This window comes from Macrotis lagotis, chromosome 1 (genome assembly GCF_037893015.1).
Source record: "Macrotis lagotis isolate mMagLag1 chromosome 1, bilby.v1.9.chrom.fasta, whole genome shotgun sequence".
NCBI lineage: Eukaryota > Metazoa > Chordata > Mammalia > Peramelemorphia > Peramelidae > Macrotis > Macrotis lagotis.
The window spans coordinates 791346178-791361684 of NC_133658.1; the positions used below are offsets into that span (position 1 = coordinate 791346178).

Here is a 15507-nt window from a genome sequence, read left to right on the forward strand (position 1 = left end):
AGCAGCTTCATCTTTTTTCTTTCTTGAGGGGCATTGATAATCTGTGTACAGAATCCAGGAAAGGTCAGCCAGAACAATATGTACCATATGAGGGTCATTTGAGATACCAGGGAATATTTAACAAGCACCTCATGACTGTCCTCAAACATTTGACAGGCTTTTATATGGAAGAAAAATTCAGCTTGTTCCAGTTGACCCCAAAGGTAGTTGGAACAACCAGGAGAAGTTGCAGAATGTTTGCTAACTAATAATCTGAGCTGTCCCTAAGTACAGCTGCCTGATCATGGTGTCTTCTCCCAGGAGGTCTTCCAACAAAGTTTGAGGTTCTTCTTGATTTATATCCAACAGTTCTTCAGAGCTTTCCAAAGAATTGGCATTTCTATCCAGATTAGATGATAATTTTCTTTGTCCCAATCTCTTTAATGATGACTTCTACTATGGACCTACATCTTCCTCTGATAGAGCTAGCCAGGTATGGCTAGTCTGACTGTGACATCCCCCAGGCCCCCTAGTTTATTATATTGGGACTGGCAAGCATTGGCAGGAGTGCTTCCCCAAGACAAATGAAAGTAACCTTTTCCACTGACAAAAAATAGTGTCCTTGTAAGGAGGAGATCTGGAAAAAAAAGGTGCATCCAGCCCACTCTACTCCTGAGGCCCAGACACCTGGAGAGAAAGAGAAGAGGTGTCATTTAGGAAGGGGTGATGATAAAGAAGAACTTCCTGACTTGATAGGCACATACTGCCCATCCTCTTTGCCTATCCCTAAGAATAAGCATTTATTTCATGTCAGTCACTATATTAAAGGGCTTTTTACAAATCTTAGTTCATTTGCACTACTTCCCAGATTGGCTTATTCCTGTTATTTAGAATCTCTGGTGAAAGTCCATGGTCTAGGAAATTCAAACCTTTCCTGCCTGGTTTGGGCATAGGAAAAACAGATCTCTTCTGATCCTCATGCTGAGAAAGTCAGGCTTATGATTGCAGCTACAATTGGGGAATGATGGTTGTAGAGAGTTTCCCTCTGTACTTCCCCAGCATTTTACTTTATGTCCCTTGGTGGGGTGGGAAGGATGGAGACATATCCATCTCTGAGCTATGTCCTTGGATCTCTGCCTGTCCCGGGATGGGAGTATGAGGGCCCTGCAAGGGGAGGGGGGAGGTGGGAGACTGCCTCCATGTCCATATGTACAATTCTGTTCAGCTGTCAGGACCTCCCTCCTCCCCTCCCTCCCTCCTTTCCCCATTGATGTTTTATAAATGTATTAGCAGCTGAATGATGTCACCGTAATGCATTTTGGGAATAGCCATGTGGTTTATACACACTTGAGTTGTTTTGAATGCAAACCTGACATCATACTGAAGGCAGCAGTGAACAACATATGCACAGTAAACAGGCAGAGACTGTCTTATTGATTAACAGATGAGACCTCTATTATCGATCAAAGCTTGGCGAGAAAATTTATCACTTTTAATTTCAGGGCTGCCAAATATTTCTGCCTCTGAGCCAGCTGTTAAGAAGACAATTTAAAGGCGAATAGATTCTTTCTGAGAGAGGATGAAACTCCATCTCTGGCTTTTCAGCTCCTTTTGTTTCTATTCTCTCCTTTCTTCATTTTTGGTTGACCCTAGCCTGGGAGAGAGGAGACCATAATCTCTCCACATGCAGGAGTGTACAGCAAAGCTCCTGCTTGAGTCTTCATTTGGGGGTGGGTGGGGAAGAGGAAAAATGTCAGAGACCTGGAGAATGACTGGGCCAGCTGAGGTCTGTGGCATTCATGATGTGGTGAGGAGTGTGTTTATGGTCTCAGAAACATGGAGTGGTTAGGCAACACCTTCACACACCCATTCAGATTGCTTGTCTCAATCAGGTTGGATGCAGTAGAGAGAACTTCCAAGTCAACCAAACAGGGGTAGGTGCAGGCCGAGACTGCAGTCTCTCTGAGCACGTATTGTTGCTAACCTCTTTTTATCATCATTCACCTTGTTTAGTTGTGCATATCCTGACCTTTATTTCCAGCCTTTATCATATTTTCTTTTCCGTTGTCATTCAGGTAGAAGCTACTAAGACAGTGAGTATTTTTTAAGAACTTACTTCCCTCTTCTTGCCACTCCACATCTCTATGATGCATACTGTAATATTGGTTCCTGTCATTCAATTTGGGGGCATGAGTTGTAGTGGATGTTATCTGACTAGGTGGACCCACTCCTCAGCTTCTCTGCTACCTTCCTTTTCACTCTGCCATCTTTCTAAAGGGGCATGGTGAGAGCTCTTAAGAACTAAATAAAGGAATATTGTTAAAATCCACTCCATTCCCAATCTGTTGAAAGTCATTGACAGCTAATGAGGCTGGGGAGACCTTCTTTCTTTGGTAGAGTCATCATTTCATCCAGCTTCTTTCAAAGGCCAGCCCTGATTTTTTTTTTCTGTGCCAAGCATCCCCACATAATGGATCACTTTGAGATTTCTATAGTAAATTGATGAAAAATAATCTTGACCTGGGTTTGTACATGAGCTTGAATTGGAAATGCTTTAGCATTTTCCTTTCTTTGAAAAGTTTCTTGGCTTTTTTGTGGTTGTCAATACAAGAGCTTTCCATCCCAAGCCCCGAGCTCCTAAATTCATAAGGGACTCTGATAATTAAAGATAATTATTATTATTATTATTATCATTATTGCCCCAGTGCTTTGCATATAGTTTGCATATAGAATTCTAGTAAGTCTGTGAATTCATCCCCCTTCCTCTAGGCAGAAATGAGCCTAAACCACGCCAAACCCATCAGAATCTTCCTTATTTTTAAAATTCAGAAAAGTAGATTTCCAAGTTTTCTGGGGTGATCAGTGAAGTGTCTTAGCAGACCTTTCACATTCAGGAGGTTTTTCTTTATCTAACTTAAACATGATATTGCAGTATAAGCTAGTTTCAATTCAATTCAATAAACATTTATTGAGCACCTGATATGGATCCATCATTGCTACTGTGGTGACTTCTATGGAACATTAAGTGACATAAGACATAGCTCCTATCCTCAAAGGGCATAATATTCTATTACCTCCAATCTTCTGTCACTCTGGACCTCTCCTTTGCACTTTACCAGATTCTTGTTTTACATTTATTGTGGTATTTATCTTAAACACCTTATATTGTAAGCATCTTCAGGATAGGGATTTTTGTTTTTATCTTTGTATCTCAATGTCTACCATTTTGCTTTGCTGATAGTGGGTACTTAAATGGTATTTACTGATTTGAACATAATCTTATCCCTTCTTCTCAGGCATCTGTACTTTATATATAGATTCATACACTATGCCAAGAATGGCTTCTGCCTTCCATCTTTTCTACCAGTTGAAAGCCTTCTCCTTCTTCAATGTCCAGGTTAGGTGCTTTCTGCCTCCTCCATGATACCTTCCTTGGTCCCCTTGACTAAGAGCATTTTTCTTTCTATGAATCTCTCTGAATACTCTGACCTCTTTTGTTTACTTAACAATTTTCTATCTTAAGATAACTTAAACTGTTTATCTTACCTGCTAGAGTGTAAGCTTCTTGAGGTCATGGACTCATTTCTTCTTTGGAGACCTTAAACTACTACATCAATGTTTGTTGTTTTTGCTCAGTAACTATCCAGCTCTTTGTGACTTCATTTGTTGTTGTTTTTGTGAAGATAATGGAGTGCTTTGCTATTTCTTTCTTTAGGTCCTTTCCAGAGAAAGAAACTGAAGCAAAAAGTATTAAGTTATTTGCCCAGGGTCACACAACTAGTAAGTGAGGCCAGATTTGAATTCAGGAAGATGAGTCTTTACAGACTTCAGACCCATTACTCTATCCCAACATCGTACCACCTAATTGCCTACATAAGTATTAACTATTATTTTATTATTATCATGAGCTTTATTGCTCCATTGCCTGACTTACAGCAAGTGCTTAATCTGTTTGTTGATTGCACAATTCAACCAACATTGATTAAGCACTTGCTGTTTGCATAGCCCTGTGCTTACGTACTTGAGTCAATTTAGCAGGGGAATTAGCTCTGGATGCTTATACCATAAGTGATATAATATATAGTTAATCATGCGCTTGGGCCTAGAAAGTATGTTAATTGCATTAAAGGGTTATACAACAAAATACTTTGTGAGAACTAGAGGATATGGTTGTTCCTGACTGAGAGGGAGATCAAGAACAGTTTCATGAAAGAGGTGGTTTGGAGGTTGAGTTTTAAAGGACATATGAAAATTTAGCAGATGAAGAGGTAGAAGAAGAAGATAATTTCTGCCACAAGGAATGGCTTTGAACAAAAATCCAGGGATGGGAAAAATGCAGGGTGTACATAGGAGACTATGAACAATTTGGTTTGAATAGAGGATTGTTAAGCAGAGTAGTGACGTATTTAGTTTTTATGAGTCTATCAGCCATGTGATTGAAAGGAATGGGAAGAGACTGGAAGAGGACAGGTTTTGTTATGAGGTTGTTGCAGTATAGATGGCAGTGAGGGGCAACATTAATGTAGAGGCAGTGGAGAAGGGAGGAGAGCATAGTGAGAGTTGTTATAAAGTTGGACTTGATGGAGAAGGAAATGACAAACCACTCCAGCATCTTTTCCATGAAAATTCCAAATGAGGTCATGAAGATTCTGACATGAGTGAAAAACAACCAAACAACAAGGTTGAAATAATATCTTTTTTTGGAGGTAGTGACTGTGTAAAAATGTTATTATTATTTCTAAAACAGTTGGCTAACCTATTTATTAAGCATTTAACCCTAGCTAGATCCTGTAGAACACATGACATTATCATTGACACAAGGAGCTTATAGATCAGAGCAGGGGACTGCTCCTCACAAGAACATGGCAATGGTTCTTTATTTTATCAAATCAGAAATGCCACATTCAGTCTTATCTTTAAGACCTTTCAACAATTGCTGCTTGCATCTTATCAAGAGTATTTTTACACAGTTCTCTAATGAGAGGTATTGACCTTAGTCTCTGAACTCCACTCTTGGAGTTCTAATAGGAAAGCTTTCACCTTATCTTGCCATGGTCTAAGCCTTCATGGTCTCCTCTCCAAGTGCCCCCTTTCCAGAACCCTAAATATTTTGTCTTGTCTCATTAGAATGTAATATTCTTGAGGGCAGGGATGTTTTGCATGCTTATATTTGTAGAGTGCCTGATCCATAGTAAGAGCTTATTAATACTCTGTTGAGGCATCAAGAACATTTAAGTGTTGAATTGCCTGCTACTGATTAGGAACTTAATCAAAGGAGAACTAATGGTGGACTGGTGTTCATGGGGGAGGCTTTATGGAAGAGGTGAGATGAAATTGGGCTTTAAAAGATGTCTGTGACTTAGACTGGCAAATATGGCATTTGAGTTAGGGCAATACTCAGAGTCAAAACAAGCTAATAATAATGAGCATGTTGTGCAGGGGCAGAGATGGAGGGGTGGGAAGTGAGGAGAGATAACATACTGTGGTGGAAAGATCATTAGAAAAGAAAGAACCGTTAAGTCCAGATTCTTGATCTTGGCATTTAAGTATCATCCAGCTCCAAGTATATTTCTAGCCTTATATAATAGCATTCATTCTTACCTGGTCTATGCTTCAGTAAAACTGGTCTATTCACTATTCCCCAGATATGCCACATTCTCTGCACTGCCTTTGTTTATTCCCTGTGACTGGAGTGCCTCTTAATGTCTGCCTATTGAAATTATTCCCATCCTCCAAGGACCAGTTACCATTCCTCTGTCACTGTGGAGCCTTCCCTGATCTCTCCTCCCTATTTTGCCACCCCAGTCAGAATTAAGACTTTCACCTATCAATGACATCTTATTGTTATCTTGGTACAATGTTCAGTTTGGGAACATATCTTCACTATTGGGTTCTTGAGTGCCTAGAGACCATGAAGAGAGGCATTTTTTGCTTTCAAAAACATGTTTATATAATTTTTTGTTGTATATTAAGGGACAGTTTGCCAACCATTTGTTCTTTCTTTGCCTGAGGGAGCCTTTGAATTTTCCCCAACACCTAGTATACTTCTCTGCTCCTAGGAGACAATAAAAGTTTGTTGAATTATTTAGTGAATAACCTTGGTCAATTTTTCTAAAATTTATGGGCCTCAGGTTCTTCATCTGTCAAATAGCCTCAATGACTGGATTCAATGATACCTAAGATCCCTTCAAGTATAGAAAATCTATAATTCTATCATCCTATATTTATTAAGCTCAGAAAAGATAAGATTGAGTAGAAAAATGTTGGTGATCTTCAAGTATTTGGAAGCCTATATTTTGGTGGAGGGATTAGACTTGTTCTTCTGTATAAGACCAGATGTAAGGAAGAGCAGACAGAAGCTTCAGAGGAAAAAAAGTAAAATTTTTAATGAGAGAAAACTCTTCTGAATAGCGATTTCCAAAAGTTAATTGATCTACTTAAGGAGGTAAAGGGAGACTGGATGGTTACTTGTCAGGAATTTTGTAGAAGGGATTTATACTCAGCAGTGAGTTGAACTAGGTGATCACTGACATCCCTTCTAGTTCTAAATTCCATGTTTTTCTAAGGCCAGATTTGTCTTGAATTTTCTATTGAGAAATGGGGTAAACTGAAATTAGACTACTAGGTGAAGCTAGATTATAGATGAACTTGAAAGTCAAGCAGAGGAATTTGGACCTTATGCAGTGGGAAGCCATAGTAAGGTTCTTGAATGAGGAAGGGACATGAAGGAAAATATTATTTAAGGAATATTCATCAGGCAATTCAGTGTTTAAAATCTTTTTTTAAAAAAAAGGCAGAGATTGGTGGCAGGGATGCTTCTTAGGGGGCAGCTGGAGTAACTTAAATTGGAGGTAGGAACTAGTATAGAGACCATAGAAACAGAAAAGAACGGAATGAATCTGAGAGGCGTCTGCTAGAAAAAACAAGTTTTGACAGATGACTTATGTGATTGACTATTAAGAGACTTGAAGACTATTTATCAAATAGTTCAGGGAGCATTCGCTTCTTTTTGTGTTCATGTAATAATCTGATGTACTTATCAATAAGTAGATCCTGGTTTCCCAGAATTTATAAATTGACAGTATTTGGGTTGAAGGGCAGTGAACCTGAACTGTTTCCTCCATGTTGTCCCTTGTCCCCACTGAAGACCTTGAAGTCCTGCTCCTTTCTTCTTTCTTGACTGTGTGTCTAAGCAAGTGTATTGATATTCTCTTCTCTCCTCTTCTTTGCTCCCTTCCCCTCTCCTTTGCTTTTTTCTTCTCTTTCTCCTTTTTCTCCGCTCCTATGCTGTTATCCTATCCTCTTTTCTCCCCTTCCCTCGCCTCCCTCCTCTTCTCCTTTTCTCCCCTCTCCTACTCTCTTCTCTCTTCCCTTTCTCCCTTCCCCTCTTCTCTATTCATCATTCTGTCCTCCATTCCTTGCAGATAGGTCCCAGAATCCCTCCTAAAGAAAGAAAAGGCCAGAGAAATGCACATTTTAGACCTAGGTAGACAACCAATCCTTATTTAGGCTGTCAAAGAATTGGGGCAGTGGGCAGCCTGTCCCTGTGTTCTACATTCATGACTCACTCTTCTTTCAATAAATACTGAAGTGCTTATTTTATTCACTATCCTGAAAATTTTAGAACAATTTCAGGTATTTAGTAATAGTTGGAAAGATTGCTGAAAGATTTTAGTAAGACCTAAAAGAGAATATACTCAGGAATTGAGGTACAATGTTAACTATACTGAACTAAGTTATAGAATCTTGCCTTTTCCCCCCAACTTTGCCACTGCCTGACTGTGTTACTTTTTTCAACAAGTCACAATTTCTCTGGCCCTCATCTACTAAATGAAAGGGTTGGGCTAAATGCTTCTTTTTTTTTTAAGGTTTTTGCAAGGCAAACGGGGTTAAGTGGCTTGCCCACAGCCACACAGCTAGTGTCTGAGACCGGATTTGAACCCAGGTACTCCTGACTCCAGGGCCGGTGCTTTATGCACTAGGCCACCTAGCCGCCCCTAAATGCTTCTTGAGATTATTTGCAGTTCTGATCTTCTTTGGTTAGATGATAGTGATAATTGATGATAAGCATTTATATAGTGCTTATCTAATTTTTTATCCTCCCAATAATCCTATTAGGCAGGTTCTATTTTTATCCTCATTTTAAAGTTGAGAAAACTTGAGTTAGATAAGTCAGATGACTTACTCAGGGTCACTCAGCCAGTATTTGTCTGAGGCTGAATTCGAATTCAGGTTTTTTTGACTTTGAGTTCAATTCTCTTATCTATTGTACCAGTGTTTCTAGAAACGAAAACAATAAAAATAAAATAACTGCAATTTTGAGATTCTTGTGATAAAACATAAGACATAAATACAGAGCACCATCATAGGATATTAACAAATAGTTTTCAGATGATGAAATTAAACTTATCCATAGTCATACGAAAAATGTAATAAATAAATATTGAGGTACCACCTCATACCTATCAGATTAACCATTATGACACAAAAGGAAAATGATCAATGTTGGAGGGGATATGGGAAAACTGATAAACTGTTCCACTGTTGGTAGAGTAGTTGTGAACTAATCTAAGGATTCTGGAGAGCAATTTGGAACCCTGCCCAAAGGGCAATAAAACTGTACATACCATTTTGATGCAATATCACTATTTGTTCTGTATCTCAAAGTAATTAAAAGGAAAAAAGAGACCCACATGTGCAAAAATACTTACAACAGGTTTTTTTTGGTAGTGGCAAAGAATTGGAAATTGAGGGGATGTCCATCAATTATGGAATATGTATGTTATAGAATACTGTTGTTGTGTAAGAAATTGTGAGTTGACAGATTTCAGAAAAACCTGAAAAGACTTATATGAACTGATTCTGAGTGAAGTGAACAGAACCATGAGAACACTGCACACATTAACGTTGTGTGATGATCAACTGAGTTGGACTTAACTTCTTCTCAGCAGTACAATGATAAAAGACAGTTCTAAAGGAATTGTGATAGAAAATATGATTCACATCCAAAGAAAAAATTACCAAGTCTGAATGCAGAGCAAATTATTTTCACTTTTTAAAATTTGTTTTTTTCTTCTCTTTCCTTTTGTTCTGATTCTTTTACAATATGACTAATATGGAATTATGTTTAACCTAGTTGTACATGTATAACTTATATCAGATAACTTGCTGTCGAGGGAATGGAGAGTGAAGGGAGAGAGAAAAATGTAGGATTTAAAATCTTACAAAAAATGAATGCTGAAAACTATCTTTACATATAATTGGAAAAAATAAATTAATTTTTAAATGGGGCACCATGAGAATTTAAGGGAGAGGCACCATATCTTCATTAGCCCTAGCAGAAATACTCAGCATGTCCCTTCACATTCTGTTCTTCTCCTTCCTGACCCTAACCCAGGGCACTGATATTCCCAATGGTGTGTGGCTTATGCTGTAATTCACTTCCCCTTGCTTTGCAGCTGGTGCCAAAGCCTTCGTCTGTGATCACTGTGGTGCCCAGTTCTCCAAGGAGGATGCGCTGGAGACCCACAGGCAAACACACACAGGTGAGCTGACACCTCCTCATTTCCACATTGATTTTAATGGCATTCATTTGAATAATTATGACCTCAGAGAATAGGGGATGAGTGTCTTTTATCTTCCTCTACTTGCCAACTTGATTTTGCTTCAGTTTACTCATTGGCTTCTTGGGAATCTCTTAGACTTGCCTTTTAGACAACCATGCTAGGTCAGGCCCCATGTTCTGTCCAGCCTAGTTTTCAGATTTTGACAGGGACACTCAGATGCCCGACTTTTTTGTCTACTACCTCCCACAAGCCTTAAGTGCCTCATTGTCTGCCATTCAGAAGGAATGTTGTAGCCAAACTGCTTTCCCAGCACAGGTACCACTCTCTAGGAGAAAGAGCTGAGGCTGTATGAGAACAAGAAACTGATTGACCAAGGTCATTAACACCAGGCATCCCTGCTGGGTCTCCAACCAGCCGGGTCACTGTTAACATCAGTAGGCTATACCTGTGAGTAAGAAAGAGCCCCTTGACTTTTCCATAGGGAAGTCATCCTGCTGAACTATGAATCCCATTTAACCAAGTGAGCTTAATTTGGTTCATTTGAAAGACAGTATGAAGCTCAAAGAGGGTGAGCTGTCTGTGAGAGGATGTGTGTGATACATTAGAAAGAGTAATAGGCTTAAAAATGAACACCCCTGAGCTGAAATCCTGGTTTTGTCATTTATAAATGACACAATCTTAGACATGTTTTTGACCTCTCTTCATCTAGAGAATGGCACTAACATTAGTGTTACTTACCTTATAGAGGTGTCTAAAACATTTTCTGATTATAAAACACAGATAACATCAACTTTATTTAAGACTTGGGGATGGGTGGGAGGACAGGTACATTATATTATATGTCTACATGGTGATAGACTGAAAGATAGATATAGGTCTCAGTAATACCCAGATTTTAGAGGATTTATAGAGGTAACTAAGTAGATAGAGTGCTGCTAAGACTTGAGTTCAAATGTGACCTCAGATACTTACTGTGTGACCCTGGGAAAGTCTTTTAACCCTGTTTGCCTCAGATTCCTCATCTATAAACAAAAACTGGAGAAGTAAATGACAAACTCATCCAATATGTGATGAAAACCCCAAAAGGGGTCATGGAGAATCAAATATAACTGAAATGATTGAACAAGAGCAAAAGATTTATAAGGTTAGTAAAGCATTGCTGAACTCAAATAGAAATAAGGCCACTAATTCATACTTAAGGCTCTCCAAAGGTAGCATATTGACTTTGTTTTAAAAATCTAATATTATTTTTAATCCATTTTTATTTTGCTAAATAAAATTTTTGCCCGTTACAATTTAATCTGGATCACATCCACAATCTGCAGATCAATGTGTTTGATGCCTCTGGGTCTAAATGATTTTAATAGACCCCCAGGTTCATCTTCTTATTTTCAGGATTTTATCTTTCTGGCCTTCTTGAGAGTCAGGATTATTTTTGTTCTTTTTATTTGTGTCTCTGGTGCTTACATAGTGTCTGGAACATAGTAGGCACTTATTTGTTGATTGATGGATTGATCATCCATTCATCTGCCAAAATCATCTTTGGAAGGCACAGGGCTCACCCTAGAACAAGGGAGCAGTTGTTCAGGGGTCTGTAAGATAAAAACTTGTGAGACTACTATTGCAAGCACTCTGTTTTGTTGCTTTTGTCTACTTTTCCAGCCTTACTGCATATTGTTCTCCTGACAAACTATAGAGGCTTAGCTTTCCTCAGTGTGCAAGGGACTATCAAACCTTCCATAGGATATTTCCAATACCTGGGACGTAGGCTTGTATCTATTAGCATCCTTAATTTTCTTCAACTCTTGGTTAAGGTTTTTTCTTTTCCAGGAAAGCTTCTTTGACCTCCCTCCCCCCATCAATGGGTAGTGTTCTCTTCAGGCATATGCTGAAGCCAGCTGAACTGCCTTGAGAGCAGATTGTTAAATTTTCAGTGTGAGCATTTACACTTTGTAAATCAGCATATGCTACAAATCAGGGCTCGATTTGTTGCTTATCTAGACTTAAGAAAGTGATAGAGAAAATGTTAATAATGCAGATTGTTGTGTAATGCATAATTTTCCCCCTGGAAAGCTGGTTGTTAAATGCTTGCCAGCATACCCCTGTTTCTCTTTCTCCCCAAGTCACTTTGCAGCATATTTTTCCATGTATGCATGTATTCTCCCTATAGATTATAAACTCCTTATAAGGACTGTTTGGTTTTGTCTTTAGATCCCTCTTGTCAGGCACAGTACCTTATATATCACAACCACTTAAATGAATAAATGGTGTATTAGAACAGAGGTGCCAGACTTGTGACCAGCCAGGTATTGGCAAAGCCTCTGAAAGTACAACTCAAATCAAATTAAAATATGGTTTGGAAATGTTTAACAAGATAAATGGGAGTTGTTATATGGCAAAGTTGATAAGAGTGCTTAGCCTGAGTTCAAATCCTGCCTTAGACACTGCCTCTATGACCCTGGGCAAGTCACTGAATCCTATTTGCTTCAGTTTCTCCATTCTTCAAATGAATTGGAGAAGGAAATTGCAAACTACTTCGGTATCTAAGCTAAGAAAACCCCAAAAGAGTAGGACTTGATGGAAAAAGGACTGAACAGCAAGAACAAAGTAGGTAAAACAATGCAACAGAGATAATATCAATTTGTTGTTTTCAGAGTTAAGGAGTCCTAAATTTAACCCCTCTGTGTTGGAGCCCTGGCCTTGGAGTCACATCTGGGTTTTAGTCTCTGCTCTGCTATTCATTAGCATTATGGCTTTTGACAAATCATGACACTAATTTGGATCTCCATTTTATCATACCAGGGGACTGGATTGATGCTCTCTAAGACCCCATGGGATCATGGTCTTTTCCGTAATCTATGGAGTAACTTGCAGAGCCTACTGAGTTGGTCATAGAATGGCTTTCTAATTTTTTTCCTTTCCCTTTCATACACAAGCAAAATTAGTTCCTGATAGCCCATTAAACAAGCCTACCATGTGCCCATGTGTGACCTAGCTAGACAAGTCATGTAACCACTGTTTGCCCCAGTTTCCTCATCTGTGAAATAGAGATGATGATGGTGATGATGATGATGATTATGATGATGATGATGACAACAGTACCTGGAGCTGTTATGAGGATCAGATAAGATAATATTTGTTTAAAAAATACTTAGCATAGCTCTTGTCATGTTAACATTAGCTATTATCATTCTTAGTTAGCATCCTTGACAATCATCCCCTGCCTATGATGGGTCATTATGGTTTATTACATGCATTGTTGAGACTGAAACATCACAGTGAAAAATGTCTCCTGTTTTGGTATAGCCAGGCTGACGGTGAGTTGTTCCCCCCCCCCCCCAATCTCCTGAATTCTCACCAGCTCTGGTGGTCCAGGTACGTGTGAGCCAGGCCAGTCCCCAGGCTGCAGGCTGGCACTCTCAGAGGCTGTTTATTGTTGGGCTGCACTTGGGTTTTCTGTTTTGGTACAGCAAAGACTTTGAGGAGATAAACAGAGATCATTTTACACCTTTTCTATTATGACAAATACATATTGCAAAACATTGCCGCTTCCCAAATGTTTGTGTTGCAGAGTGGTGAGGAATTAACAACTATGCAGCTCCCTCAGAAGCATGTACTTCATTTACACATCAGAATTTTTTTTGTACTGTTCAGTAAAATAAAACTGAGAAGGAAGAAAAAAACCATGCACACCCCTTCCTTCCTCACCCCCCCCTTCCCAACACACTCCTTGTGTTCTATATCAGGAGTGTCTTAAATTAGTAAGTGGTTCTTTTAGTCCTGATAAACTGATAAATACCATTAATGGCTTAATTTATACTCTGAGCTTGAAATTTGACACATGGACACTATCTTGGCTCAGGAAACATAACTGGTTGTGTGCCAGAGGTTTTAATGACCGATCAGTAATATAAATTGCTGCATCACTGAACAGAAATAGCTTCTCTGTGTCATTTGATCTGGAAACTTCTCTGGCCAGGCAGCAGTTAATAAATTTTAAAATAATTACCCCCTTTATTCAAAGTCAAACTAATTAGGAGAAGGTTTTACAAATCATAATGTTGTTCGAACCACTGTACGTTGCCATTTGGGACCCAAGTGAGAGAATCAAGGCCCTGGACAACAGAGCAGATCGGGTGGCATTAATTAGAGGGCAGGGGAGACACCCTGATGGTTGTTGGGGGAGGGGAGAATGGTACTCAGCCTGACCATGGGAAGGGAGGAGGGAACTATTGCATTTTGGTAGATCTCTGAAGGGACCTGTAAAATCCTTTAGGCTACCATTTTTGACTTCTAGAAACATATGGAACAGACCACTCAGCTGTTGGTTTTGAGGTAAGTCCCCTAGATAAGGAAAGAATGGGATTTTTTTTTTAAATTTTTGCTGGAGATCTTTTCAGATAGGAGAAACAGCCCCTACTCTTCTACCTGGAACACTGAACCTAGAATTAAGAAGATCTAGGTTCAAATTCAATCTCAGATACTAACTGTGTGACATTAGGCCAGTTATTTAATCTCTGTCTGCCTCAGTTTCCTCAACTATAAAATGGGGATAATACTAATAGCTTATCTCCCAGGATTGCTATGAGGATCAGATGAGATAATATCTGTTTAAAAAAACCATGCACACCAAAAACATACCATTTAATACAATATCTGATAAAGAAAAGGTACTCAATCAACACTTCATTCTTTTTGTCTTCCTGTTTTCTTCCTTCCATTACTCCTTTCTGTCCTCCCTCTCTTGACAGTGGGTTGGATCAGCAACAAGTGAATAGATAAGATGGGGAGAGGGCCTCCAGAACCTGAGTTCTTAACCTGTTCTCAGGATAAAGTTTTTTAGTTGCATAAAATACAAAAATAGGAAAACTAAATACAGAAGATTACAATGAAAAATATGATTAAACTGGAACGTAATTCTCAAGATATTTTTAAAAAGTGTTTACAGGCTCTAAATTAAGAACTCCTGCCTTGAAGGATCTTATCAATTGATTTAAAAGACATATTTAGCATGTGGACTTAGGAGAATGGTAGTTATGATTCCATAAACCTGGAGTCACCCAAGCTCCCCAGTACTTCATTAAAGGATTGCATCATTACTAGAGACTTTTATTAACCAGCCCTACCAAGTTGGTTAATACGTCACCCCACCCAACTCCAAGGGAGCTTAAGGGAATCATTCACAAATGGAATGCCCAGATGCTACTTTTTTCTTCCAGTTGTTGGGGTTGGGGTTCTCAAGACAGAGTCCCAATATAGACAGTGCTCTCTCACTGGGCAGATGTTCTGAACATACCTTCTTGTTGGTATGATCCCTGGGGGTAGAGGTGCCATATACACTGTGGAAGGACTGAGACAGAATAAAGAAATACAAAACAAAAAAAAAAAACAAAACCCTCTGAATATATCTGATGGTCTTGAAAAAAAAAATCCCTCAGAGCAGAATTGGTTATATTTGTTTGAAAGCCTGGGGCCCAGAATATCTGAGGACACCAGAGAGAAGCTTGTTCTCTTGCCAATCTCTAGAGCCAGCCTGGGCTTGGGAGACAGAAAAGATGGGTGGCTTAGTAGGATTGGAGTTAATCAGGTTTTTCGTCCAAGCCTCAAGCATCAGGCTTTTCTGTTAAGCATCAGGAATAGATCTGGGAGCTGAGGAATTGATAGTTTCCTTCTAGGGGCTCAGCTCACCTGTACTGCTGCTGCCTTGGAGAGGAGACTGAGATTTCTGCAATAGTTTTAAGCCCAAGTTAAGTCAAGCTTACTATGTGTCAGCAAAGGAAGGAAGAAAAAAACAGACCTTTTCCTATTCTTTCCTCACCCTCCCCCACTCTAGCTGCTGCTGCCTCTTCTCGCCAAATTTGTATTAATTTTTAAATATTTTGAATTCACTTATGTTTGTTATGTTGTTTCCCCTTTTTGAGGGAGAGGTAAGTTTTTCAAGATGGGAACTGTTTTCTTTTTT

General features: G+C 39.1%; 1 protein-coding gene across 4 annotated transcripts in view; it reads left to right on the plus strand.

Moving 5' to 3' along the window:
- Nucleotides 1-15507, plus strand: part of ZBTB16 (zinc finger and BTB domain containing 16) — a 254065-nt gene that overhangs the window by 157166 nt on the left and 81392 nt on the right. For all 4 annotated transcript variants that reach the window (XM_074216713.1, XM_074216715.1, XM_074216712.1 and 1 more), the window contains exon 4: nucleotides 9438-9524. In XM_074216713.1, the coding sequence (XP_074072814.1) occupies nucleotides 9438-9524 (87 nt within the window). The remainder of the gene's footprint in view (nucleotides 1-9437; nucleotides 9525-15507) is intronic.